Genomic DNA, 27,542 nt, shown 5'->3' on the forward strand with positions numbered 1-27,542 from the left:
TTTTTACAAGTATTCATATATGTTAATTTAACAAGGAGGTTTGGCAGTTCCAAGCAGGGAAATCAGCTGTATTAATTTTACTTCTCAGGGTCGCTATCAGCTCAGCAGCTCATTCAGCCAGACCTGGGTCCTTCAGATAACGGGGCACAGCAAAACCTCACTGCATCAGCCGCCTGGCCTTTGAGCACGGCTCAATTCTCCCATGTATACGTATGTGTATGTATAAAATCAGCATAAGCTATCAGGTAAGTTTTAAGTCTGCTTTGGGGGAGAAATTTTCATAGCTGAAAACTGATAAAGCTCTTTAAAGGGGCTTTCGGAACACCACGCATGACCACAGCCCACTGCTTGTCTGCCAGGGAAACTGAGGCACGGGGGCCAGCAAGGATGTGGTTACAGCATCACCTCATCCCTCACCACAGGTCTTTGATCAGGCTGCCCACGAGGGGAGGATTTTGGAGAGGGAGGGAGTCCCAAATCCACAGCTTTGACCCCAAAGTGCTCAGAGCTCCAGTGGTGGGGGCAGGAGGAGGGGTGTCAAAGCCAAGCAATCCTCCCAGAACCCTGTGGTGTGAGTGGGGGTGGGTGGGTGGGTGTGTCCCTGCAGACCCCACACCCACCAGGACTGACCCCCAAACTGCTGGGAGCAGCCACCCCAGGCACCACGTCAGAGATAGGGCCCATCACAGTGCTAAAATGCTTTTTGGTTTCAATTGTTTTGTTTCATTGTTTTTTTAATTTTCTCGTCTTTTATTTAAGAAAAAAACAAAAAAAAAAAAAAAAGGAAAGAAAGAAAAAAATTTAAAAAAAACAAAACAAAAAAAAGAGACACAGTGGTGGGTAACTTACTTCCAATCCAGAAATAATCTGCTGCCAGTCTCAACCCCCCCACTCCAACGGGTGATGCCAGGGGGATTCCCCGTCACCCACGGGTACCACTGCACTGGGATCCCCAACCCGCCAGCCCTGGTACCCAGGTGTCCCCGCAGAGTTAACCCAGCTGAGGATGCTCTGTGCTGGGCTGGGCGATGGGATGGCCCTGGGTTGGGGGGGTAGCTCTGAGCCAGAGGGCCTGGGAGCTGCCACCAGTGTGGGGTGACCAGGGAGGCATTGTGTGATGGCAGTCAGAAGGCACCGCGGGGGCTGAGCCTGGCTCTGGGCATCCCTCGTGGTCTGGCACTGGTGGGACTGGGCTGGCACTGGTTCCATTGTGGGTGTCCCCACCCAGGTTTGCCCCACCCCGCAGTAGTGGGCAGCCCCTGCACCACCTCCCAGCCTCAGAGCTGCATCCCAGCATCGGGAGGGACAGAAACCAGGGGCTGGCCCTGGGGGTTCCCACCAGGGCTACTGGGTGGAGGGGGCAGGCAGCACCAGTCCCACAGCTGGGAACAGAGGGAGAGGGATGGCCAGACAAGCTCACAGGCAGCAAATTTGACTGGGCACCCCCAAACTGCCCCTGCCCAGGGGGTCACAGCCTTCCCCAGGCAGCTGGGGGGGGCAGAGGCAGCAGCCTGTAGTCCTCAAGGGATGCTCGTGTGGCAAATGTTACTGTCACCACCCCAAATGGCCCATGCCAAAGGGAGGGGGGTAAGCCCAGCATTTGAGGCTGGGATGCAGCAGCGGTGTCCCAAAACCATGGCCATGGGGCTCCAGCCCCCTGGCACTCCTCCCCACACACACATTCCCCAGCATCACCCGCAGCGTGGGGCAGCAAGAGCTCCCTGCAACCCCAACAAATCCCTGAACCAGCACTCACCTTCAAAATTGTGCAACCGAGCACAGCGAAGGCAGGGTGGGGGGGGTCACCTTTGGGAGGCTTCCACTCACCACCTCCCTGCCATGCTCCTGGGAGGGGTCCAACACCTCTCCCCTCTTCCCACTCCTTGCAGGGCAGGACCCGCAGCATCATCCTGCCCCCTTCGCCATTGAACACGCACTCACACACACACCAAGAGTTTGACCCCATCCATCTCCTGCCCCCCCAGCTCGCTCCTCCACTGCCCCCTTGCCCCGGGCTGGGGGCCATATGTGCGCTGGGAAAACCAGACTGTAAAGGGCAAGAAAAGAAAAAGGCCCCTGGGGGTGTGTTCCGACAGGATGAGGAGGACATGAGATGTGCAGAAGAGGGAATGCACAAGAGAGCCAAATTTGGGTCTCCAGCCCTGGGGAAGCAGCCAGCGTGGCATGGCGTGGCATGGTGTGGCACAGTGTGGCAGCCCCCTCCCTCCCCTGCCCCTCGGCCCCTGCGTTAAGCGATCTCTTTGATTCTGCGGATGTAGTTGTGAAGCTCTTCAGGGTCTTGCAGCCCCATGTCCTGGCAGACCCACTCCAAGTCCTCCTCATCAGCAATGGGGATGGAGTTGTAGGCCAGCTCGTCCGAGGGCAGCGTGGCAAAGGTGGTGAACTTCACCCGCTTCCGTTTGGAGGTGGGGGAGTTGAGCGGGTCCTCGCTCTGGTCCCGTGTGGAGCCCCCCGAGGAACCGTCCCCACGGCCATGGACCTGGCTCTGCACACTGGTCTGTGAGCTCCCGCTGCTGTGGTGGTCCCCATGGCAGCAGGTCTGGACGTTTTCCAGGGGGTTCCCGGGGCTCTCAGGCTGCGGGGAAAGGTCATTGTGGGCCCGCAAGGGCTGCCCGTTGCCCAAGAAGACCCAGTGGTGGGAATGGTCCATGTTGGTCTGGCCTTCAGGCGGGATGCGTTTGTGCCGGTATTTCAGCACAAAGACAATGCAGTTGATGAGGAAGACCAAGATGGCCAGACAGAAGACGCCCAGGAGGGCGTACATGCCTATCTCCAGGTCCGTCAGCCCCCTGGTCACCTGAACAAAGCCAGTGGGGATGGTGGGGAAGTCCTCGGTGGGGTGAGATGCACCGGACATCCTACTGTCCTCGCTGGGCTCTGCATTCCTCTCCACCTCTGCCCGCAGGGTGGTGCTCGCCCCCGTCTCCGCCAGCCCCGGCTTGCTGGGCACATGGTCATAGTCATAGGTTGGGTCCTCCTCGGACCCAAAGTGGACCCGCACACTGGCCACGGCTGTGAAGAGCACGCTCTTGCGCTTGGTTTTCTGGCAGCTCTCGCAGATGATCAGCTCGGCCCGCAGCAGCTCCCCCGTGCCCTCGCTTTCCGCCACCACCAAGGGGAACGCTCGGTCCTGGGTCACTGAGACCACCTTCTCGTCCAGGCTGGTCACCACTAGGTTGTAGTCCTTGGGGTCATAGAGGGAGAGGGGGGCCGTGGTGCCATCACTGTAGGAAATCCAGAGGCTCAGGAGCGCTTCCTGCGGGACCAACACAGGCACCGGTTGCCCAGCACGATGCCAGTCCCACCTGCACCCATCCCTCCATCCCTTCTCCTTTGCATCCTTCCCTCCATCAAATTCACCCTTTATCCCTCCACCATCCATCTCGTTCCTTCTAACCATTACCTAGTTTTTCCCTTTTGCCTGTTCTTTAAATTTTCCCCATGCTTGTCCAGCCTCAGCCCAAATCCCAGCCCCCAGAGGTGCCAAATGTGGCTACCAGAGCTGGGCTGGGAACTGCATAGGATTTGTTCCAGACCCCTTTGTCCTCATGATTGTGTCTTGTCCCCAGGGTTGGTTCATAGGTCAGCGTGAAGGTTTCTAGAGTGCTTTGGGGATCACTAGGGTGTCTGGAGAACACTGGGTGCTGCGGGTGACTGTGGGCAGGATTTGGGAGGGGAGGTTTGTAGATGGAGTCCTCATCCCATCCTAAGTCCCCCACCGGGCCCCCAAGCCCAAATGCACCCCCCGGCCTCACCTGCTTGAAGAAGCTGAGGGTCTGCTGGATGGATGTCCGAGCAACGATGGTGTGGCTATTGCCAGGGCTGGGGTGGAGGGACAGCGAGAGGCTGGAGACCACCTGGGCCTTCAGGTCCGTGATGCTGACCTTCTCCTCCGCCACCGTCACCAGCGTCTCGCCCAGCACCGCCTCCATGAGCGGGGACACGACCTGCAGGGGACGAGGGTGCCTGTCACCACCTGCCACCCCAGCCAAACCGGCAGAGGTGGGGACAGGCAGCCGGGGGGGTGGGGGTACCTTGAAGAGCGTGGTGCCCGGCTCCCTCCCGGCCAGCGTGAAGCTGTCCACCATGTGGGCCACCCGCGGGTCGTCCACGCGCATGAAGTCACTGACCAGGTCGGTGACCTCCACCAGCCAGTCGGGCCCCAGCATGGTGACCACCTGCCCCGTGCCCTCCGCCGCCGTGGTGTGGAACTGGGTGAAGACCTGCAGCGTGGCGTGTTGGTACTGCAGGGCACAGCCCCGGCTCTGCTTCCTCTCCTCTTCATCCTCCTCGTGCTCGCTGTCCCGCACCGACCTACGGGATGGGGCAGTGGGTGGGCAAGTGCTGCCAAGATCCCCCCCCAGCACTGCAGCTCTTCAGTCCCCCCAGGAAAGGAGAGGGGTGGCTGGCCAGGGAGATACAAAGGGTCTCCCCAAGCAGGATCAAAAAACTGGTGGCTCCTGGTCAAAAAGGATGCTGTGGCCCATGAGGTCTCTGAGGGCTTTAAGGGGGTCACCAGCATCTCTGTCCCCTAACCAGGAAAAAGAATGAGATATCTTGGGCTGGGATGGGTACCTGGTTGTTTGTAGACCTCAAAGCAGGGCTAACTTTAGATCTTGTCTGCTCCTGGCCTCATCCAGACTTCTGAGCATCGCCAAAGAGTGATGGTCCCCACCAGCTCCAGCATTTGACCAACCACATTGTGAAACTTTCCTCCTCCATACAAACATGGAACCGACATCCACGACCTCTCAGCTTTTTACCAAGGACCCCTGAGATGATCTCCAGCTCCACCATCTTTAAAACCCCCTCATTAAGTAGTTGAACATGGCAATTAGACCCTCAGCACCACCTTCACCTTGCCTTCTCCAGGTTGGACAGACCCCAGGCGTGATGGCCCCATAGCACCCACCTCCTGTCCGGCAGGATGGGCACCCTCCAGCCCTTCACTTGGCTTAGCCGGGCATCCGAGAGCTCGATGTGCAGTGGCAGTTTGGGCACCCACACCGTCATCTCCAGTGGGGCAGAGAGGTGCTCGTAGGTGAAGGTGACCCGGGCACTCATGGAGCCCTGCGACTCCTTCCCACTGACGAAGACGTAGTCGCAGCTGCTGGAGACCTGGGGGAGAAGGAAGGGTGGGGGTTGCTTCACAGAGGTTGCAAACTGCTCATCCTGAATGACATTTGTCCCCAAAAATCACCTCTGCCCACTCCCAGAGAGCAAAGGCAGCCAGCACAGACCAGCCCTGTGCATAGGTACCCACCCGTGCCTTGTCCCCATCCCTCCCAGTAACCCCAGCAAGAGCTTCCTGGAATTCACCTGAACCTTCACATTCATCTTCTCTCTCTCTTTCTCTTTTAATTCTCATTTATGCATATACCATTAGTTAAATCTGCTATAAAACACATACATCCTGGGGGGGCCACTTATTACCAACCAGTCTCAGCCAATTAAGGAGCCAAGAGGAAGGGCCTACAGCATCGCCTGTGTTTTGGCTGAGGCCATCAGGGTCAACAGCATCTTCTTCCCAGTAAGGGTGGCAGGAGACAACGAGGCTGGGGAAGCTCCAACCTCTCATCTGCAGCAGTTCCATGGCCCAACCCTGACCCCCCTTTTCTCCTGTTACGCCATCAGGAATTACATCTGAGTTGCTTGTCACTGAGGAAAAAAAAAAAACACGTTTGCTCAGCAAGCAGATGCACCATACATTTCAACAGCACAGACGGGCTCATTTCCAACAAACTGCTCTCCCACGTGGATTCTCTGATGGTTGATAAGGGGTTGAGTCCATGCTGCGTGGTAGCTGGCAGCAGAGGTGACAGCATCCCTGTCTCTGTCCCCACCTTATCTTCAGGCACCTGTGGTCATTCAGCTGCAGGAATTTTGCATTTTGGAGGCCACAAGCAGGGCTCAGCTTCTCCAAGAATTCCATGTTTCGGCTGCAGGAGCCCATCATGAGGTGTCTATGGTCCCCAGGGCTGGAGGAGGACGCAGAATCTGGGACCTGGGCTCCTTGGGAAGTCCCCGCTCCCTGGACATGGAAGTACAATGCAGGAGGGTTTGTTCCTCATCTTCGTATCAGAGATACCAGCTCAGCACGTCTGAAAAGACAATCTCATCTCTGGCGGGGCAGCGTCTGAATAAAGATGAGCTCCTGGGTGAATCCTCCAGCAACAGAGTGCTCTGGATATTGTGTCATTTATCACAATAAATATGATGGGCTGCTGCTTGCATTACCTTAGCTAATAAATCCCCCAGGCATATTCTTCTGGGGACCACTTGCTTTGCAATTGGGGGGTTGAAACTATGACAACAAAAAATCCCAGCACGTCAGGCCTGTCCTGATGATAGAGTGACTGCAGATTAGCCTTTAAATGAACTGCATGCTTGTTCAGAGAAACTTCCCGGATTTGCAGCAAGGCACCGGGAAGCGAGAGGCTGATGTCTGCCTGGGCTCCGAGCCAGGGCTCTGCTTCTGCAGCAAGGAGCTCCCCAGCCTTGGCACAACCTCAAGCATGGGATGAAGGGGACACATCTTCTCCAATGCCCTCAGGAGTGGGAAGAGCCACCACAGCTGGTGGGACCCCATGTCGGCCAGCCAGAAGTGCCGGTGGTGGCTGTGGGTGACCAGGGTCCCCGAGGCTGCAGTCCTGCTGAGCTGACTTGCTCCTGGTGGGTCCTCAAGCTCACATGGATGGCGGCTCCTGAGAAAGGTTCACATGGCAGGTGAGGTTCAACATCTCCCATCGAGCATCGCTGGCAGCAGAGGTGGCCCTTCCAATCCCTGCATGTCCCTCGACAGGTACAGTCCCCAGGGCCATAACACAGGCAGGGAAGGGGGATAATTTCTACGCTACCTTCAATGAGGTCCTCTTTTCTGGGCTGAGCATGGGCAGTCACCCTGTGTCACTTCAGAGGGGGATGAGGGTGACAACTCCCACCATCCTTCATCAGTGGCCCTGGCACATTCATGGTGATGTCCACCAGGTCCAGGACGTTTCCCCTCCACATTACACATGAGAGCAACCACCACTGAGCCACAGGAGGAGCAGCTCCCCAGCCCTCCTTCACGTTAAATTATTTACAGGAACAGACAGCGCATCCCACGATGTAAGCTTTGATTTATGTAACAGGTTTATAGCCCTGACACCATAATCATACTCCCCAATCTCAGCAGGTAACTGAGAGCTCCCTCAGAAACAAAGCTCCCGCACAAACACAAAATAACTCAGCAAGAAATTGCACAGGGCTGCAAGCGGCGGGCAGGAGGCGAGCGGGAGGCGAGCCGGGGCCGGAGGGCTGCTCCATGCATTATTCATCCCAGCTTGTGTGCAAGTGTCTGCTCCCCCCAGGTCTGGGGACAGCGTGTAAATAGATTTATGAGTAGAAAGGCAGCACATTAAACAGTTTAAGTGTCTTGGAGTCCATCCTGAAGTGTATTATTGCTCCAGTGTTTTATCACACTGCGGAGGACCGCTCTCCATAAATTAGACCCGTTGCTGTAAATCGCACAGATGGGACTTTTAGTCAAGAACTTGGGTAAACAGTTTGTGACACCGGCTGTCACCCGCCCATGCACCCCCAGACAACTGGGGAAAACAAATCCCAATGCAGCTGGGGCACAGGGATCGGGCTCTGCCATCACCCCTGGCTCAGCTGGGAGAGCAGCCGGTGCAGAAGGGGAAAAGGTGTCATGGCCCCCAAGCTGGAGGACATGGGGGAGCCCAGGACCCCCACGTGACTCCCTGCCTCTTCCTGACACAGTGGGGACATGGAGAGGGGCGGCTGGCTGGGTGCATGCAGGGAGAGCAGTGGGAGGCATTTGGGAGAAGGTGGTGATGTCTATCGGTGGATGGATGGATATGGTGATAGAATAATACGGTGGATGAATAGATGGATACATACAGTGATAGAAAAATGTATATGGATGAATGGGCCTGGTTATGGAGAAATTACGTCTGTGTTCGAGGACAGACTGCTGCCTCAGCAGCTGGGGCGGATGCACGGGCAGTTGCTGCTGCTGCAGCAGCACATCTTTTGCATTCGCCTGATCACCATCTCCTCCATGAAGCCCCTCTTGCTCCTCTCCCTCAGTCCCCCTTTTCCCTCCCTCATCCCCAGCTGCCCAGCTCATCCCCTGACACCTCACTGGGGTCAGCCCCCAACCCCAGCTCAGCCCAGCCCCTGATCCAAACAGGAGATAAATGTCAACTGAAGGCACGAGTGAAAGCCGCTGATGAGAATGTGCAGCTTGCATTAGACGTGACAATATTTCACCTTATCAGCACTAAGTGCCACGATAACCCATAGTTATTGCCGCTGCCTGGTGCCAGCCTGCACAGTGCTGGAGCATCCCACAGCCTCTCTGGGGACAGTGACAAAGTATCTTGTCCTTCTCCCAACAGATTCCATGGAGAGACACACATGGAATGCAGCCACTGGGGGGTGATGCTTGTGATGGGGTGGACTTGTGCAGCACATCAGCTCCAGCTTCATCCAGCTCCGGCCCACACCACAGTTGGGGTCAGTACACCTGGGGGAAACCCCCTCCCTGCACCCACCTTGATGATGTCTTCATTGTTGGACTTGCACTCAACCATAGCCGAGACATCCACGATGACACCGCTCAGCTCAATGGCAATGACCTTCACGGGAATGGCCACTGTCCGCCCCGTCAGGATGGCTGTGTTGATGATTTCTGTGTCCTGGGAATGAGGCACAAAGGGGACCATCATGTTAGAGGGCAGCCTGTCCCTCTGGGGCCAGATCCCAGCTGAGCACTTTCCTGCTCCAGCCCTGGGGCAGGGAAGGACCCGTATGTAGACAGGTGGGATATGTAGGTGCTGCAGGCCAGTGGGAGATTCCTCAGGGGGACCCAACCCATCCCAAACATAAAACCTGATAAGCTAAGCAAGGGTAGGAACCCACTCACCATGGCCAGGGGCACAATGGCCCGGATGTCCCTCTGGATGACCGTCAGCTCTGTCACCACCTTCTCCAGGTCAGGCGGGGGGTTGCGTCCCCGGTAGTCGATGTGCCACATGATGCGGCGTGTCACCGACTGGCTGGTGAAGTTCTCCATCTCGAAATCCAGCTGCATGATCTCAGAGGAGGAGTCCCCATCCCTGGGCAGGAGGACAGGAGGGGTGCCCCATGAGCAGGAGTGCCCCGGGTCTGGCAGACACCCCGGGATCAGCACTGGGTGGTCCCCTCCAGTGATGCAGAGCATCCCCAGCGAGTCTCTTCTCAGGGTCCCGCTGCCTCCCGGAGGGACCACGCTGCGGGTGCCACCTCAATGCTCCCAAACACAGCAGCCCTGACCCTCACTCTGTCAGGGGTTGATCTGACAGAAACCTGCAGATTCCCATGGGAATCTTTGCAGTGGGAGGGAGAAATGCATTTCACTGCCTCTCCCCTCGGCAGCTCAAGCAAGTGCTCTACCAAGGCTGTGGGTGATACATTATCACAGGATGAGTGTGGCCATGGCCCCAGGGGACACTGAGTGGTTGCAGGTGCTGCTCTTGTCTCCCTGGCTCCATCTTCCCGGCAGCACAGCTGCATTTACTGCTCTGGGCTGCTCCCACCTGCACATTCATCTCCCTCAGGTCAAACCCCATATGCCCCACACCCAGGAGGGCACCCTCCAAGCTAAACTTCCCTCCAAAACCAGAGCATCTCCAGGTGACACCCCAGAGTCCCTGTGAACCACAGAGCCAGCAAAAGTCCCCAGAGCAGGAAAGGTGAAATCCCTGAACAAGGGGAAGCCGGGACTGTCCACACTCTCTTCTGGACGTGTAGCAGCCTTTGAGAAGATCCCATCGATCTGGGGATGCGGGATACAGTTGAGTTTCTCTCTCATAAATATCTAATGAGCGAAACGGAGCAGAGAAAGAGGAGAGCAAGAAGCCAGGGCTGCTCCAGGCATCCCAGGAGCCCTGCCAGGAGACAGTCACCATCTTCTGCCCCTACTGAGCATCATCTGCTCTCAGCCACAGCAGAGACAGGAGCTGGGCTGCCCGGATTTGGGGGATAGCTGAAGGTGCAGCTGCTGGGGTGGAAAATATCCAAAATCAGCCAGTATCACCCCAAAGCTCAGGGCTTTTTTCTGCTCCTTACGTAGCTGGCACTGCCAAAAGCCCCCAGAGCCCCAACAAAGCAAACTCCTCCGGCTGCACAGCCTGGAGGGCAACACGGCTTTGAGTCATTCACACTTGCCGTTCCGTTAATATTTGATGGAGTTGTTTGTCTAAAAGGTGATTATAATCACTTTAAATTCATCCTCAGTCTCTAACCTTTCCAGGCTGATTTGAAGCAGCAGCAGACGGGGAGAGGGGGAAGGAGGAGAGGATCTTGCTGCGGCAGGTCTGGCAGCTGCGTGTAGGGGTGCTGGGGTGGCCCTGCGGAGGATGGGGGGACTCATGGCTCCGGGGACACTCCAATGTCACCCATATGGCTGCAGGCTCCAATGCAGCGGTTGCAGTTGGTATCTGGAAGCAATGGTGTGGGGTAAAGGAAAATCCATCCTCTGGGTAAGGCTGTGGGAGGGGGTTTCTGCAGACAGCTTTTAAGCTCACGTTCAAAGTAGTCAGAGTCGAGGGTCTTCTTTCTGCAAGGACTCATCCCCAGCTTTGCTTGGTTTTGGGGTGGAGGGCGGAGACAGAGAGATTTCCAGCGCAGAGTGGCAGGAATGGCTCAAGCGTATCAACTCATTTTAACCTGGCTCCTGGAAACACTTGTCTCCCTTTTCCCAAAGACACAGCGATGGAGATGTCACAGCCTGGGGACAATTGCTTTTCAGCTCTTCAGAGAGTCTCTCCTGTTGGTGGTTTTGACCTGCCCTTGCTCGCCGTGTCCTGCCCACACGGATGTGAGGAGCAAAGCTGTCCCTTGTCCTTGCAGCCTCTGTGCATTTGCAGGCCAGCCTCACGTCTCCCTTCTCCAGGCTGAGCAGCCTCTGGGTTTTCAACCTGGCTTTGTGGGTCCTCACTCCTTCAGATCATTCTCATTTCTATGCCCTGCATTCTCCTCAATCAACTCAAGCCTTTCCTGAAGCCCCAGAAAATGGCATTGTCCTCGTGTCGAGCAGAGCAGAAGATGCTGCCTTGTTTCACGCTCCCCATCTGACACTCGTCCATCACCTTAGAGTCCAGACGGGGCCTTGCCTGAGGACTGCTCCCCTTCCTTCTCAGAGGAAGCAGCCAAGAGCTACTGCCCCTCACGGTATTAAAACTTCTTAAAAAATTAAAATGCTTCCACCCCAAACTGAAGGATCCTCTGCGGCTTCACAGTTCACCCCCAAAATCCACCACGTGCGCCCACCAGCATCCAACACAGCCAGGATCCCAGCTCCAAGCTTGGGATGCAGCCACAAAACGGTCCCGTGACTTACAAGTGCATTGCTTGAGCCCCAGCTTGGTCACCTGTGGTGACCCAGAGCGGATCCCACCTCACAGAGCCCCCGGGCAGCTGCGTGCCTGACCACAAACCTGCCCACCTTGGGCCACAAAATCCACCTTCACCTGCCCTTTAGCCAGCTGCACGGTGCCGGCCAAGGTTAAAAACCACACACAAAATTAAGCCACTTCCCTTGTCGGTGGGGGATCTACCCCAACCTCAGCTGTGCTGATGGTTTGACCCCAAAATAGCTCATCCCCCCTGATGCCCTCAAGTCCCGCGGTCCGGGCTGTGCACCACCATGCTTCAGTTTCCTCTGCCAGCACCCATGTGCCACCACAGCCAACCAGGCACCCAGGATGGGGGATGAAGGGAGAATCACTCCAGGCAAAACCCCAGCAATTTCCTCAGTGCCCTGCTGTGGGGGGCAGAGGGGGTTCCCCTTACCTGGGCCCAGCGCCATCCGCCCTGGCCACATCGACGGTGGCAGTGGAGTGCTTGCCACCTGTCAGCAGCTCTGAGCTCACCAGCCACTGCCCGCTCCTCGACTTGGTGCTGAGCAGGTTGACGCCTTTCTTGGCCTTGACCCTGTGAAGAGCGATGGTCAAGGCAGGATTCTCATCCCCAGGCACCCCTGGAAGCCCCCTGGACACCCTGCTGTGGGGGCAGGGAGATTTTTTTTCCCCTCAAACCCTGGATGAACAACCTTTCCCTTTTCTCCAACAAGCTCCCACTGCAAAACCAAGTCAGGTGCTCCCATGGCCTCCTTTACCTTCCCAAAGTCCTGCCAGACCCAGTCCAGTGCCCAGTAGGTGCCACAAACGCAACACACCATCCTCACCCTCATCCTCTCCCTCGTCCCCATGGCTGCCTTGGCACAGCCCAGATGAAACCACCACCCCCTCAAAAGGCATCTGCTCCCAGGGTGGGGGCAGCCCCAGGACCGTACCTGAGCGTGAAGTGCTCCACCGTGGAGTTGGACATCAGGTAGAGGAGGATGCTCAGAACCTCACCCGGCTTGAGAGGCTTGTCGGGCAAGCGGATGAAGATGTTACCGTCCAGCCGATGCTCCTGCATGGGCTGCCCGGGGGGGAGCTGCAGGAGGCTGACACTACCGATGCGCAGCAGCGGGTGCTGCGTGGGACCCTCAGTCCTGGCCCCCCCAGCCCCGCGGCGAGGGACTGTGTCCCCAAGGCACTGGCCAGCCCCATCGGGGGCGTGCAGGGTGTAGTACAGCTCGGCTTGCTGGCTCTCGCCCGGCACCTCCAGGCTCTCGGGGCTCTTCCTCCTGCCCAGTGGCACGGCTGGGGGGCCAAACCAGGCGTGGGGCAGCTCTGCCTGCACCAGGCACGTGGCCAGGCTGCCCCGCAGGCGACACGAGCTCTTGATCTCACGGGCGTCACGGAAGGCGTGGAGCTGCACACAGGGCAGCCGGTCCGTGACAGCGAAGTCATCCCAATCCCGGCCAGCAATGTAGAAGAGCACTTGGACCACAGGTTGGTTGGCCACCAGCCGGGGTTGGATGATGAAGGCGCGCACCTTCCAGTTGACGGTGAGGCGGTCAGGGACCTCCAGGGTGCTGGAGGGCTGCAGCTGCTCCTTGGGCAGCACCAGCCCTGTGCTGAAGGGCCCGAGGGTAACGTTGAGGACGGGCAGCTCCTTGGTCTGGAAGACGACGAAGGGCTCGGCACGTTGCAGCAGAGCACTGCCATTGCCCGCCGGGCCGGCTCCCACCTCCTTGAGGAAGAAAGCCAAGCGGGTGTTGGACAGGCGGTAGCTCACGGGCAGCGTGATGGCACCGGGGGGCTCGGCAGGCTCAGGGCTGGGGGCTGGTCCCTTGGCGTGGGCTGCAGAGGGGATGGAGAGTGTGGGTTAGTGCAGAGCATCCCCCCCAAAGCATCTCCCAAGCCCCAGAGCACAGAGCCTGTAAGGGTGGTGTCAAGGCCAGACTGTCGCCCATCACCCACCCAGGGATGCCACCCACTGTCCCCGTGCACCAAAACTGGTCCAGCCCAAATTTTTCCAGGCGTGGACATGACCTAGTACAAAAGTGATGAAGATAATGTTGGTGCCGCTTCGTGCAAAATGCAGCAGTGCCCAGGTCTGACAGCCCTTAGGAAATACCTTTTGTTATCCATTTTCACCATTTTGCCTTAAAAAAAAAAAAATAAACAAATACCTTGCATGCAGGGTGCAATGCCTGCCAGCCCCACGCTCCCGGGGGCTGGAGCTGCCCAAGCCCCTCAGCGGGAACTGGCCACCCCACTGCCACGGCCAGCAGGTGGAGAGAAACCCTATGAAAATCTTCCTGGTAAAACAGCTGCTGCAAAAGGCGGTCGGCACAGAGCCGGGCTGACGGCACACGCTGCATCGGCAGCTGCGGGAGCCTGGAAGACATCTCAAGGTCTTTGCATCTACCAGCGGCTGCCAGCGATTCCCAGGAGACCTGGGTCCCCCCACCCCCCTCCGCTCTCCGCCAACCCCCCCGCAACCGCGTCCCCGGCATTGATTGCAGCTGTTCCCAAGTGGCTCCCAAACAGGAGAGCCCAAATTACCCGCGTCAAGCAGCGGCGCAAAAGGTGTGGATGTGACAGCTCAGCTCCCGGGAGCAGCCCAGCCCCCTCCCCGGCGGGGGCTTCAGAGCGCGCTGAGACCCCGGGGCTTTTTCCAGCCTTGGTCAGGCCCCCAGGGGCTGAAGGAGACGCAGAACCCTGCAGCCCACCCGGGGAGCTCTCTGCTGCGGGGCACAGGGGAGATAAACAGCTTAGAGGGCTCATAAAAGGATTAGCACTCGATACGGGGACGGGCGGCATCCACAGCTATGCTGCATGGGATGAAACTTGGGGACGGGCGGCATCCACAGCTATGCTGCATGGGATGAAACTTGGGGACAGGCGGCATCCACAGCTATGCTGCACGGGATGAAACTTGTCCGAGAGCCACACAGCCAGTTCCTCGGGGCTGGGTAGACACCGGGGACAAGCTGCTGGCATCACTGGTGAGGCCACAGGGCCGGCACCACTGTGGGCACAGCTCGGCACCTGGCAAACACCCTGCTCACCGCTGAGCCCGTCCCGCTCACCTGCTCTGTTTTCCCACCTCCCAGAGAGCCAGGAGCCACGGGAGAGGTGCTGGGCCCCAGAAAGCACCCATGGGTGCAGCCCTGCTCAGAAATAACCACTGGCAAGTGGGCTTTGTGCTCTTCCAGCTTGTAGGGGTTGCTTTTTGCCATGAAGCGTGAAGGTTTGTGTCCTCCCTGCATCCCAGCTCACACGGCCACGGCCGCTCCTGACACCCCAAGCAGTTAGAAAAGTGGATTTTGTCCAAGGCATGAGATTATTTGTGGAAAAACTGTGAAAGGATCCACCAGCTGGAGTGACAGGAACCTGACCACCTGGGCAGGACCAAAGGGTGCAAAAGCAGCCCAGGAAAGAGTTTGACCCATTGGAACCGCATCAGTTTTTATCCCTTAAAAGCTCTGGGGTTTGAGGAAGGATCATGTCACTTGTGAAGAAAAGCCACCCAAAAAATGCCCAACAATGCCCAGCACAGCCCCAAGTGAAATCCACCCTTAGGAGGGTGTGAAATGCCCCATGTCACCACCTGTTCCTTGGGTGGGGGCCAGGGGAGCTGCTGCCCTGTCCCAGGGAGCACCCAGTCTGCACCCAGCCTGACCCAGTCTGCACCCAGCGAGGGGCACCCGCTGCCACCCACCGCACTGGGAGGGCAAAAGCAGCCATTTTTTTGTCTGCAATTTGCCACCCAGCTCCAGCTCATGGCAGAGACCCCCCAGCCTGAGCCGCCAGCAAGCGGCTCCTTTCCTCCTCACCATGGGGATTCTCTGATGGCAAATACGGGTTGTGCACTGGGGCGGGCAAGGAAAGCCCCTCTGCTCTCCACAGCCAGGCAGAGGAGATGTCCTGAGGACCCTGCTCGGCTCAACAACTGGCAGCTCAGCACGGCCAAGCTCTGCTGCGGTGGGGACACCCGGGGTGGCCCCAGCACTGAGCCCAGGCACAGACCTGCACCCTGGCCATGCCAGATCGGGGAAGCGAGCGGGGACGAGCTGGGATGGAGATTAATGTGATGGTCACGATTAGTTCAGCGCAAGCGGATTGACGGCACCCAGAGAAGCTATTTCCTTCCACAGACAAAATGCATTTAAATGATGCTATAATCTGTCGCCGGGAGGGGGACGGGACCGGCGCCTCTGTTACTTGGCCATCAACTAATCCTGCTGCAAGAGGGTCTAACCCAGGCACATCCAGCCTGGGGTGGGTGCCAGCAGGGTGGATCCCAGCCTGAGCCTCTGCACTGCAAGGGACAGAGGGTGGGGAAGGAAGAAGGGAGGAAAGTGATGCCTGGATGTACGGATGCGTGGCTGCAAGGAAGAAAGGGTGGATAAGGACAGAGGAACGAGCAGACAGAACGCAGGATGGACGGATCGAACGAGATAGACAGACAGCAAATGGCTGGACAGCAAAAGAATAACTCTAGGAAGAGAGAGAAGAGGTGATGGATGGAAGAATGGATGGACAGCACATTGGCTCAGGGGAAGGAGGGACAGCACAACAGCTCAGGAGATGGAAGGAAGATCACAAAATCGTTTTGGTTGGAAGAGACCCTCAAGATCAAGTCCAACTGCTAAACAAACACTGTCACTAAACCATGTCCCTAAGAGCTTCATCTACACATCTGTTCAACCCCTCCAGGGATGGTGACTCCACCACTGCCCTGGACAGCCTGTTCCAATGCCCAACAGCCCTTTCTGGGAAGAATCTTTTCCTAATATCCAATCTAAACCTCCCCTGGTGCAACTTGAGGCCATTCCCTCTTATCCTATCACTCATTACTTGGGACCAGAGACCAACACCCTCCATGCTACAACCTCCTTTCAGATGGATAGAAGGAGAAAGAACAGATGAAAGGATGGGAAGACAGATGGACAGCACAACAGCTCAGGAGACTCCAGTCCCCACACCCGTGTCCCCTGCTCTGGGTTCCAGCAGCTCCTGGGAGGGCAGGTGGCTCTCGTGCCCTCTCGGCTGGCTGGGTTTGGAGGGGGAGAAGGGTTAAGCCCCAGTCACTGGCTCTGCTCTGTGGCTGCTGCGGTTAACGGGATTTGCAGCGCCTGACCTGCATTCTGGGTTTTATTAGGCTGGCGCAGAGGGGACCATATGGTCCTTCCACCCTTGCAGCTCAGCACCGCAAGCAACAAAAAGCAAATCTCAGTGCCTGGCCAGGCTCTGACCAGCCCAGGGGCTGCCTGGACCCCCCAGGCTGAGGAGCCACCCCAGCCCTGTGGCAGGACAGGACTTGCGTGTGTCCCCTACATCCCAGTGCACAGCAGCCCATGGGGAGACCTGTAACCCACAGCAGGGAGAATGGGGGAGACAGGGGGTGGAACTGCACAACTGATGGTGGCCCCCTTGCCAAGCCCCCACATCTGCCTGGCCAGATGTGCCCTGCGCTGGGCACAACCACATGGCCAGATGGGTTGAGCCACTCCCACCACCCACAGGGGCAAATGGGGACAGCGGCAGCACCTCCAGCCCTGCCTTGAAATCCAGAAGACCCTCCCCAGGCCAAGGAGTCTTGCTGCTGCTGGGGATCTCCAGCACCAAAAGCCCCTGCCCCTCTCCCCTTTGGCAAGGGCTCCACTGCAGAATTTCAGTCACCACTGGGCACCCTCCTGCTCCATCTCCTCTGCTCGGGACAGACTGACAGACACACGGGAAAAGAGGCTGACAGACAGACTGGATGCATCTGTGGCAGGCACCGAACACTGACTCTTTCATGTTCCTTTCTTGCCCTGAATCCCCAGCAAACAGGGTACAGGGCAGAGTGTAGCTCAGCCCCTCCATTCTACCCCCACTGCAGCCTCACCAACCCCGTCCCTGCTCCCATCCACCGTCCCGAGGCTGAAGAGCCTCTTCCTCTTCCCCTTATCCAGCACCGATAGCCAGCGCTGAGCTCCAGCTTAGCCCCAGCCCCAGCTGTCTGCCATAGGGATCACTTCTGCCACGCTCCAGGGGGGATCTTTATCCCAGCTTATCCCATGGGATGTGGCGGGGGGCTCCCGGCACATATATCCCCACTTAGCAGGGGAAGAGCGTATAGGAAAAACCTCTGGAGGGGAAGATGGAGGGGAGGGTTAAAATCTCTCATGGTGTTAATGGGAGGCACTGGGGGCTTGGTGCATTAACGGGCCAAACTCAGCTCCAAGGGAGATGTCGAAATACCGGAGATGTGAAGCACCAGTCCTGGCTGTCCCATCTCTGGCCAGGGATGTGGCACATCTGGAGCTCCCAGAGTTGTCCAACATCTGGATGTCCCAACAGCTGGATGCTCCAGCTAGAGGCAACCCCAGCTCGCACACCATCTCCCCACCCATCCCAGGCATCACATCCATCCCTTCGCCTCCTCACCCCGTAACACTGATCCCTACCATGTTACACTCTCACCCCAATGGCATCCCAACCCTAAAAAATGACAAAAAGGGGAAATGGAGGCCTCTGTGCCTTCACCTCCACCCAAAATTCAGTCAGCCCAAACATAACCCCCTCTCTGGTGCATGTTTCAATACAGCTGGGGAAAAAAAACCACCCAGTAATAAAACAAGTTGAATTAGATAACACAAGTGGGCCCTTCATGGAAACCTCCTAAATGTTTTCCAGCAGCCGGAACCTTGAAAATTGGTTTCAGCGACATAAAAGACAACAAGCTATTCCTTCCCTCCGACGCGCCGAGAGCCTCCATCTCCAGTCCCAGCTAATTGGAACTCAATTAAGTGAATAATTGTTACAAATGTAAAATTACCTTCCTCTGGCGCACAAGAGTGAGATGCCCTGGCTGTGGCCGCGAGGAAGGGAGGGACATGGGGACACTCCTTTCCCAGCCCCCAGCTCTGCCCACAGCTGTGATGGGGCAATAGGGTTGGGAAGCCCCATGGTACCGAGGACCCCAACCCACAGCCTGGGAGGTTAAACTGGTCCAGGCTTCCCAAAACCAGCCCGGGGTAGGAACTGAGTTCGTGGTGGTCAGGAAAAGTGAATCAAGTCTTCCCGTGAGCACCAGCGCTGGCTCCAAGTGGATTTTCTAGTGTCTAATACAGAGTTGTGCTTATGTTTGGTGGGCACTGCTATATTCTCCTTTCTTTTAGGCCCTTGAGGTTTCTCCCCCTCCAAAAGGGTCCAGCCTGTCTTCATCAGCAGAAGCAATAAAATAAGAAATGCTGGTGGGACACAGGCCAGTACACAGCCTGGTTTTCGGGGCTGGCAGCACTAAGCAAAAGGGAACCATCCCAGTGCCACACCAGGCTGGGGTGCTGAGCTTTGCATTTCCCCCAGGAAATTATTAAAAGGACCAGAATAAAAAAGGAGAAGAAATTAAAAAAAAAAAAAAAGAAAAAGGCAAGAAACCTAAAGGAATAAATAAATATGGCCTAAATGGGATGTGCTGTGCAGAGAAGCAGCCTGCCATAAATTCCTGGAGCCGGCAAGGCTTTTACGTGGCAGCTACTTTAGAGCAATATCCACAAATCACGGCAAGGGACAGGTCAGGGGACGGAGAGGAGAGGGCATTTATGGAGGAGGAAGAAAAATGAAGAAATGAATTAAAAGAGAGGGGGGAAAAAACATGAGGAAGTGCTTGACCATGAGTGTCCACAGGGATGTTTGGGGGCTCCAGGATAAAGCCAGCAGGGGACCGGGGCTGGATCCCCATCATTGCCAGGTTCCCCCCTGCCAGGAGGAGCCACCCTGGCTGCCTGCAGCAGCAGGAGGGCACAGATGGTTTCCCCAAATACAACCTCCCCGGGGAAGCCAAAAGTAGCAGGGGGGCAGGCGGTGGGGAGAGCCCTGCAGGGTGGCTCTGGGCAAGCAGGGACAGGGACAGCAGCTCCCAAGGGAGAAGTCCCCATCATCATGGTGTTGGGGTGGAGGTGATGCAATGACTTTCCCAAAGCCACGTGTCCTGCTCGGATCCCCCTTGTCCCCTCCTGCCATGGCCAGGAGCAGGAACATCCTCCCAGCACCCTCCAAATTTGAGCACCAAATACATCCCCTGGGCTGTGCCCCCCAGCTGCCACTGCCAGCCCGGGCTGTGCCAAGTGACACGTTTCAGACTGATTAGACACTGATTAATTTTCTCCCCTGGTGACACGTGTCAGGCTGTGTTCGGAGCCAGAGTGGGATTCAATTCTAGAGGCACACAAGGAGCTGCAGATAAACCCAGTCTGTAGCCAAGGCTGGGTCCAGCATCAGCCCCACACCCCACTCGCTGACCCCCAGGAGCCAGGTTGGGGACAGGCACCAGGCGGGGGACTTCACCAACTCAGCACTTGGCAAAGCGGCCACAGCACCAAACACGCACAGCTCAGATACATCCCCTTCCTTTTTTTCAATTTAGCTGGTAGCCGGAGAGGAACGCATCCAGCAGCCGCATCGAGATGGTAGGGGCCAGTATTGCATTTTCAATTTTCTTTATCTTCAAGAGGGAAAACATAGCTTTTCCTTAAAGGAAAATAAATTAAAAACTAATTAATTCCCAACTTTTGCCATTCCTGTGGAATAGCTGAGCCTATTTAATCATGGCAAAACCTGCCCTGTTAACTCTCGCAGAGGGGGCAAAGCCACCCTGGCAGCACCCACTTGGGCTGTCAGCAGAGATAGTGACAAATCAAGGACGGCAAATTTGTCCAAGTGATGGGAAAACGCTCGCTGGCAGGAGACGGCGGCTCCATCCAAAGACTGTAAATTGCCTTGATTGTGGTGTCCTCCTGGGGGGCAGGACCAGCAAGCGAGGGACTCAGAACACAGCCAGCAGTGAGGGACGTGCGCCCAAAGGGGAACAGCAACAGGTTGGGCAACAGCTCAGTAAATGAAGGGACTGGTGCCCAGGAGAGTCACATCCCAAGGAGTAGCCTCTGCATCCCAAACCTGGGGCGTTTTGGGGAGAGGTGACAGCCCATAAGTCGCCCTGCTCAGCTGGTGCCTCCCCCAGGGCAAGTGACACAGGGCCACCATCAAATGGAGCTGGAGGACCCTGTGTCTCCCAGTTTTGAGGGGTACAGTGAGCTCCAACCTCCTCTCCCCTTGGCAAGGAGCACCAGAACCTGCCTCACTCCACACCATTGAACTGTGTCTCCTTCTGGCATCACACACAGACAAACTCCCTGGGAGAGACCCCGTCCCCAAAGGCACCACCAGAGTCCCTGGCCCCGTCACAGCACGTCCCACTCCAGGAGCAGCCACCTCCCTCCCTTCCTGGGGGGCTGCTCGTTAGCAGAGCCGTGTATTTAATAATAAGAGACACTGATTAGATTAGCAAGAGTGACCTTTTCCAGACGGATGGCATGCTCGTACGGTGGCAGCGACAGGCGCCACGCGGGAGGGGAACACACAGGCAGCTTGCTGATTCCTCCACACCCCAACGCCGGGCTATTTCAGCCAGGCAATTGCAGGAGCCGCAAAAAAAGATCAGGTTATGCCATGTTCTGCCTCTCCCCTCACCCATCATCTCCAAGGATGAGGCCACATTCTGCTGCCCACTTCCCAGTTAGAGCCTGGGGGGCTACAGGAGGGGATGGAGCTCAGGTGCGCCGGTGCAACATTGGGACGCTCTGCAGGGACCTGGCTGGTCGGTTTTCCCTTTCCCCCTCTTTTTAGGATGAAGAGAGGCTGGGCAAGGAGGGATCTCAGCAGCCAGTCATGGTGGGGTGAATTAAATAGTAGCACTTCAGAAAGATAGCCAGGTTTCCTAAAAATCACTGAGCAATCCCCAGCCAGGGGGTTGCTGCCACCCAATGCCCTGCCTCAGTCTCCCCCAGTGATGTGGCAGGGCTGAGACCAGGGTGCAACATCGTGAACACACACACGGAAGGATGTCTCTGGATGAGGGTTTCAAGGCACTTAAGGCAACCCAAAGTCCCCAGTGTCGAACCTTGCGACTGATGCTTGCCAAAATCATCGCTCAGAGGATTTCCATCATGCTGCTGGTAGTATTCCCCACCCTTTTCTCCTTCCTCAACAGTACCAAGAGGACAAAAGATGTAGAAGAAAAGCCAATTTCCCAGTGGGGTGTCCAGCTTTGTATACACACGTTCCAGCACAAGCACCCTGCTGGGATTTCAGGTATCAGGGTTGGGGGGAGATGGAGTGGGCCCTGGGGTCACACAAGGCCACCATTTTGGCTTTTGGCTCTGGGGTGCCCTTGTGTGACCCTCTTTTCTGCAGCAACAAAGGCAAAACTTGTGCCAGCACAGAAGCCAAATTCTGCCCTCTCACCCGCCTGCCAGGGCAAGGACAGATCTTGTTGCCCCTTCTCTGCTCCTGGCTGGAACTGAGGATGCTCAGCTGCACCGACCCCATCAGTCTGGCCGGGATGGGGCTGTTAAATGAGCAAACACTGGGTGAACGCTCCCGGTTCAGCAGCAAGTTATTGCACATCTCCACCTGCTGGTCTGAAAACCCGCAAGCTGGGAGATACTCTGAGCCGAAACAGGGATGGGGAGTGATCCATATCTCCTCCCATCAGGGTTGGAGTGCGCTGGCTGGAGCCCCCCACCAGGGATGGAGTCACGGGCCACAGCGTTGTCCTTCACCCCCACCCCCATGCCTGGGACTTGCTCGTGGTGGGAATATCCAGTGGGAGATAGGGGGAGAACAGCACATCCCCATCCCCACCGGCAGCGGGATGGAGGAGCCAGAGATGTAGGATCCCACACCAGACCCCAAGCCTGCCTTGCACGCCAAGACAGATGCTCAATAACCCCCAAACTGCCTCTGGGTGAGAGCTGCCTCCGAGAGAGGGGAAACCAAGGTACGCTGCGAAGAGGAGGCTCAGCAAGGAGAAGACTCAGGAGCCCAAGCTCAACCCCATAGCCAGCACAAGTTATCCTGCAAACCAGCAGGTAAATCCCACCTACACCGTATTCCGACAGGTCCCTTGCAGCTTCACAGCACAACCACGCTGAGCACACACCACCTGCCCCAGGGTCTGTCTTTCCCTCCATCCCACCCACGAGCCCTGGGGCCATCCCACCCCAGAAGTGCCAAAAAAAACCAAAACCCTTCCTGGAAGCAGCTGATCTGGGGCCGGTAGCCAAGCATCTCCCAGGGTGCCCAGTGCTGGCAAGCTTGGTGCTGAGGGTTGCTCTTAAATAAAAAAGAAGGGAAACGGGAATAAAAAGCCCTGAGCAGGAGCTTCGCCGCTGGCTGACCCCCACGGTCAGCCGGAGCGATTTGCAAGAAAGGCTGGGAGAGTTCAGAGCTCTCGGCCTCTTTTTCCGGCTCCCTCGCAGACCTTTATTTGTCCAGGAAAGGCCCAAGCGGCAGCAAGGGCAGCTGCATATCCTGAAAAGAGCCTAAAAACTCCTGGCAGAGGCTTCTCTCCCTGCTGGCACAGGCATCCTCCCGCCGCAGCACAGCGAGCTCCAGCCCCGCGTCCAGCACAGCCACTTCATTCTGGCACTGCCGGCATCGCCACTACGGGGACCCCCACCCATCACATCCCCCAAGCCCAGGGGCCAGATCCTGCTCTGGGATAAACCAGAGGCCTTACACATGGAGCTGTCGGTGTCCCAGCAGCAACAGGGGGCTGGGGAATGCCTGGGAGCAGGTGGAGAACAGGGGACTGCATCCAGCCCCTCACCGGAGGCGATTCCCAAAGGATCGCTTCCACAGGGATATTTCCCATCGCCTGCCAGCAAAGCCCACAGCCGCCTTCAGCAGTGCACCCACCACGGAGAAATACCCACCCAGACAGCTGAATCTCATCCAGGCAAATTTGAGGAGCAGGAGGAGACGGCGCTTCCCTGCTGGCTGCCAGCAAACCCCCTGACCTGGGGTCCCAAAGAGGAGAAGCTCTGCCCAGCAAACCCTGCCCAGGCAGCATCCCAGGAAACACCCAGTCTTGGGGTACAGGCAAGCAGCATCTGCCACCCCCAAGGATGCTACGTGAAGTTGCAGTGCTCACCAGCCTGAAGCATCTCTGTTCCTGCATTGGGGTCCGTGTTTCAGTAGGGGAACCCCCTGCCGGCTCCTTGTGATGCTCCCAACGTCCCCCTTCCTCCGGATTTCACCACTAGGGGTGGGCAGCCCCCCAAGATCCTCAAAGAGCCTCGAGGGGCTGAAGATGCCTGAGAAAGCCCTGTCTGAGCTCCAAAAGTGCCTTGGCCATGGGCTGCCAGTGCAAAATGGAGCTGGGCACGGTCCAGAGATCTCTCCGGCTCCTAGCGGGTCTTGTTTGAATGGGGCAGCACAGCCCCCAGGACATGCTGAGCCCATGGCCAGAGCTGGGCTGGCAGGAGGGGTCCAGGTGGCTCCCCTTCAACTGCAAAGCAGCCCCCCACTGTCTGCTTGGCCAAGCCAGCTGCTGGGGAAAGCCGCTTTGGCTGCAGCATCTGCGGGGCTTGGTTTTACACAGAAATCATCTGAAAAAAATATCCACGGAAAACCAGCCCTGTGTTCCCCAGGGTGCTTGACTCCGCTTCGTTCTGGCTTGCCAAAAAAGCCCCCAGCAACAGGTGCTGGTGTCCCCAGAGCTGCCACCGGGGCAGGCCAGGATGTCACCGCAGCTCAGCTATGGCACAGCAGTGGTTTGGATGCAACTCAGGGCAAGTGAGCGCAGGCAGCGGGGCCCCCCCTGCCCAGGCCGCAGAGAGAAAAGCAGCACCACCAACCCCAAAAAACATGGGGGATGGATCAGAAAGAAACAGAGGGATAGCAGGGGCTGCACCCCCCTCTCCGGCACCCCAAAATGATGCCACCCCAGCAGCACTTGCCCTGTAACTCAGTGCAGGCTGGGAAAGTGTCTGGGTGGGGGTCTGGGGGATAAGCGAGTGGATAATAGCAGATAAAGCCCCTGATCCTCCTGCTAAAGCAGCTCTGCATCAAGGAGACATGGGGCTGAGGGGGGGACAGAGAGGATCTACCCCCCTGCCACCCTGCTCCCTGCCTGGGGAAACAGCCCCGCTGCAAGCGCTCACAAACACAAGCTGTCATTTTATTAAGCCAGGAATAAACTCTAATCTTTACCCATTTAGTGCGGGGGTCGGGGGCACAGAAGAACAGGAGAGGTGGCAGCTATGGGGGGGTCCCAGCCGGGTATAGTGGGGCAGATGTTGTACCTGCGCGGGGGGGGGGGGGGCAGATGGGGCTGGAAGGGAAGGTGGGTGCAAATCCCCCCCAATGATGCAGACACACACATAACATATACATTAACCCCCCCGCCCGACGCCGGCAGCACTTACCGGGGAGCAGCAGGGACCAGAGGCAGCAGAGCAGGGCAGCCGGCCCGGGGTGCATCTTCTCCGGAGAGGCCATTGCTAGGTTGGGGGGCAGCCAAAAAGCCGGGGGGGGCACAACCACCCCCGTGGCAAAATAAAAATAAATAAAAGGAATCCAAACCAAGCACCAAAAAAACGCAGAAATCCCCTAAATCCAACCACGTGCGAGCCGGGAGCAGCAGCCAACGACGGAATTTGGGGAGGGGGGGGGGACCCGGCTCAGGTTAGGGGGGGGCTCTGCTTTGCCCCCCCCAGCTCAGCGAGCAGAGCACCCCATCTCCGGCCCCCCACCCCTCCCCACCCCGCACCCCAAACCTGCCGCAACCCCCCCACCAGCGTCTGCAGGGCGACCGGAGGAGCGCCCAGCCGGCGGGGGCGGGTCCCCGTCCTCCTCCTCCTCTTCCTCCTCAGGAGCCGGGGGGGCGGGGGACAAGAGCACGTGTAACCCCCTCCCTGGGGAAAAAAAAAGAGACGAAAAAAGACGTGCTGATAGAAGCTGATGCTGCAGGGCTAGCGGGACGCCAGCCCCCCTATGCACAAAAATAAAAATAAGATTTCCAAGCGTGGTTCTTCCGAAGAAAAAAAAAAGAAGCTGAATTAAAGCGCTCCCCCCCAGGAAAAAAAACAACGGTAACAAGAAAAACACAACCCAAAGCAGGCGGGTGAATAATTAATCCCAGGCAGATGCAATTAATCAGCGACAGGAGCAGCTCGGTGGCGGAGTCCCCGCATCCGAAGGCAAAGTTTGGGGGGAGCGGGGATGGGGAGCGGCCGCCCCGCAGCTGGGGGGGCGGGACTCACCCGCTGCCCCCCTGTTTGGGCTGCAAGCGGGGGGACTCGGCCATGAGGATGCAAAGGAGGGGGCTCCCCGCCTCCTCTGCCTCCCCCTTGGGTTAAAGAGGGGAGTGCATCCCCTCCTGCTCGCAAAGAAAATTAAAGAGGGGGGTGCAGGAGCCTTGGGGAAAGCGGCAAGTTGGGGGGTTCTGTTCTTTGCCACCCTCCGGGCCCCCCCCGCCCCGTGCCCGCCGCCGGGGGGGCCCCGCCGCTGGGCGCTCCCGTGGCCGCTCGCCCGGCTGGAGCCGCATCGGGCTCCGGTGGGTGCCAGCGCGGGGAGGGCGGCAGGGGGAGGCGCCTTCCTCCTCCTTCCCCTCCTTCTCCCCCCTCCTCTTGGGCCGAGGAGGTAGCAGCCGAGCGCAGCCCCGCTCCCCGCCGGTGCAGTACGATGCGATGCAGCCCCCGCTTCCCAACGCCCCCCAAGCAGATTCCCAACCGAACCTCCCCACCCCAGCACCTTGGAGTGCGGCGGGAGGGGTGGGGGCTGCATGGCCGACCCTCCCCTGCGTGCCGTGCACCGCAGTGCAAGGGGAAATAATTAAAAAAGGGGGTTGGGGACCCCCCGGTGAGAGAGGTGAGGGGGAGCAGAGAGGTACGGAGCACCGGGGGGCATATGCATTGTCACCCCTGGGGTGCAGAGGGCCAGCTGGTTTTGGTCTCTTCTCTCCACGCTGGGGGAATTTGGGCCCCTTCCCCATCTAGCCTTGCTGTGGCCAGCGTGTCCCCTGCTTCTCCATCCCCTCTGCCCGTGGCTCCCCAGGGGGATCAGCCCTATCACCCCACTCCCTGCAGCACTGTGTACACAGGCAGGGCCTGGCTGCACCCCCACACATGGCTGGAGACCCCTTGTGCCCTCCTGGCGGTGGGGGTTCAACCACCATTGCTCCAACACCTTGTGGGTTGCCTGGTGTCAGCCCCCACACCACACACCCAGGAACCCTCTCCTGCAGGTCCCAGAGATGCCCACAGCAGGGCTGAGGAGGGATTCCCCATGTCCCACCTTGCCGCTGCCGTTACGAAACCGTGGGAGAGATGTGTTTTTGGGGAGCATCACTGCCTTCATACCCTGGGAACGCCACACTCCACTCAACCACACGGTGCCCAGTGGGGATGTCAGCATTTGGGGACCAAGTCCTCCTCACATCCATTCCCTACATGGCTCACACATGCCCTCCCGGCTGCTGCCCCTGCTCAAGGGTGGGTTTTTCTCCCTCCACCTGCCCCTGCGCACCCTCACACTCCCTCCTGCTGCCATGTATTCCCCCATCTCCCTTCACAAGGAAATACTGGCCAGCATGTCCATCCTGGCAGCCTCATTTACAGTGGAAGTGCATAAGACATCTCCACTAATGCCAAAATAATTCACGGCAATTAATGGGATTGACCTTGAGCAGTGACAGGAGCTGAAGATGCCCTCAAGAATCAGTAGCCTGGCAGTGTCAAAGGGGGAGGACAGCCCCCAGGCTAAGTCCCTGCACACCCCAGTCACCTTTGGGTGCTGCTAGGAGGTCTTTGCAAATGATGCTGAGGGATGGCAGAGGGACCAGGGTGAGAGAGATGGGGCCCGCCCCAAAACCCACCATGGGAAGGGCAGAGCATCGCTTTTGGCAACTGAAAAAGCCCTGGCTGCCGTGGTGAGTGGCCCCACACCACCGCCCAGGCGACCACCACTTGTTTTCATAAAAATCCCATGATTTATAGGCCAATCTCCCGATTGCTTTGAGGAGGGGAGGGCTGACTCATGGGCCTGAATCCCCAGGGATGGCGAAGCAGCAGACAGAGCGAAGCAGCAGCCCAGCCATGATTTATCCTTCCCCCGCTTGCCTGGAGGGTGATGGGGAAGACCCTCAGTTTCCCCAGGTTCAGGGAACTGGGGCACAATGACGGGACCACACTGTGTCCTGCCCCATCACAGGAGCCTGATGGATGAGGGCTTTTAGAGCAGGGTGCTTGGTGCCATCCCTCCTGCCTTCCCGCAGTGCCTCTGGCAGGTTCTTGGCGCCGC

The 27,542-nt window shown here is 57.8% G+C and overlaps 1 protein-coding gene across 1 annotated transcript; it reads right to left on the minus strand.

Moving 5' to 3' along the window:
• Positions 1-1,239: 1,239 nt before the first annotated feature.
• TMEM132E (transmembrane protein 132E) lies at positions 1,240-25,781 on the minus strand. The gene is made up of 9 exons (XM_065853413.2): positions 24,668-25,781; positions 12,365-13,262; positions 11,863-12,003; positions 8,954-9,146; positions 8,583-8,726; positions 4,934-5,139; positions 4,056-4,335; positions 3,777-3,968; positions 1,240-3,277 (listed from the first exon to the last, which is right to left on the minus strand). The coding sequence occupies exons 1-9, from the start codon at positions 24,738-24,740 to the stop codon at positions 2,249-2,251; spliced, it is 3,156 nt and encodes a 1,051-aa protein (XP_065709485.1). The 5' UTR covers positions 24,741-25,781; the 3' UTR covers positions 1,240-2,248.
• Positions 25,782-27,542: the final 1,761 nt, after the last annotated feature.

Source organism: Patagioenas fasciata, chromosome 19, assembly GCF_037038585.1.
Source record: "Patagioenas fasciata isolate bPatFas1 chromosome 19, bPatFas1.hap1, whole genome shotgun sequence".
NCBI lineage: Eukaryota > Metazoa > Chordata > Aves > Columbiformes > Columbidae > Patagioenas > Patagioenas fasciata.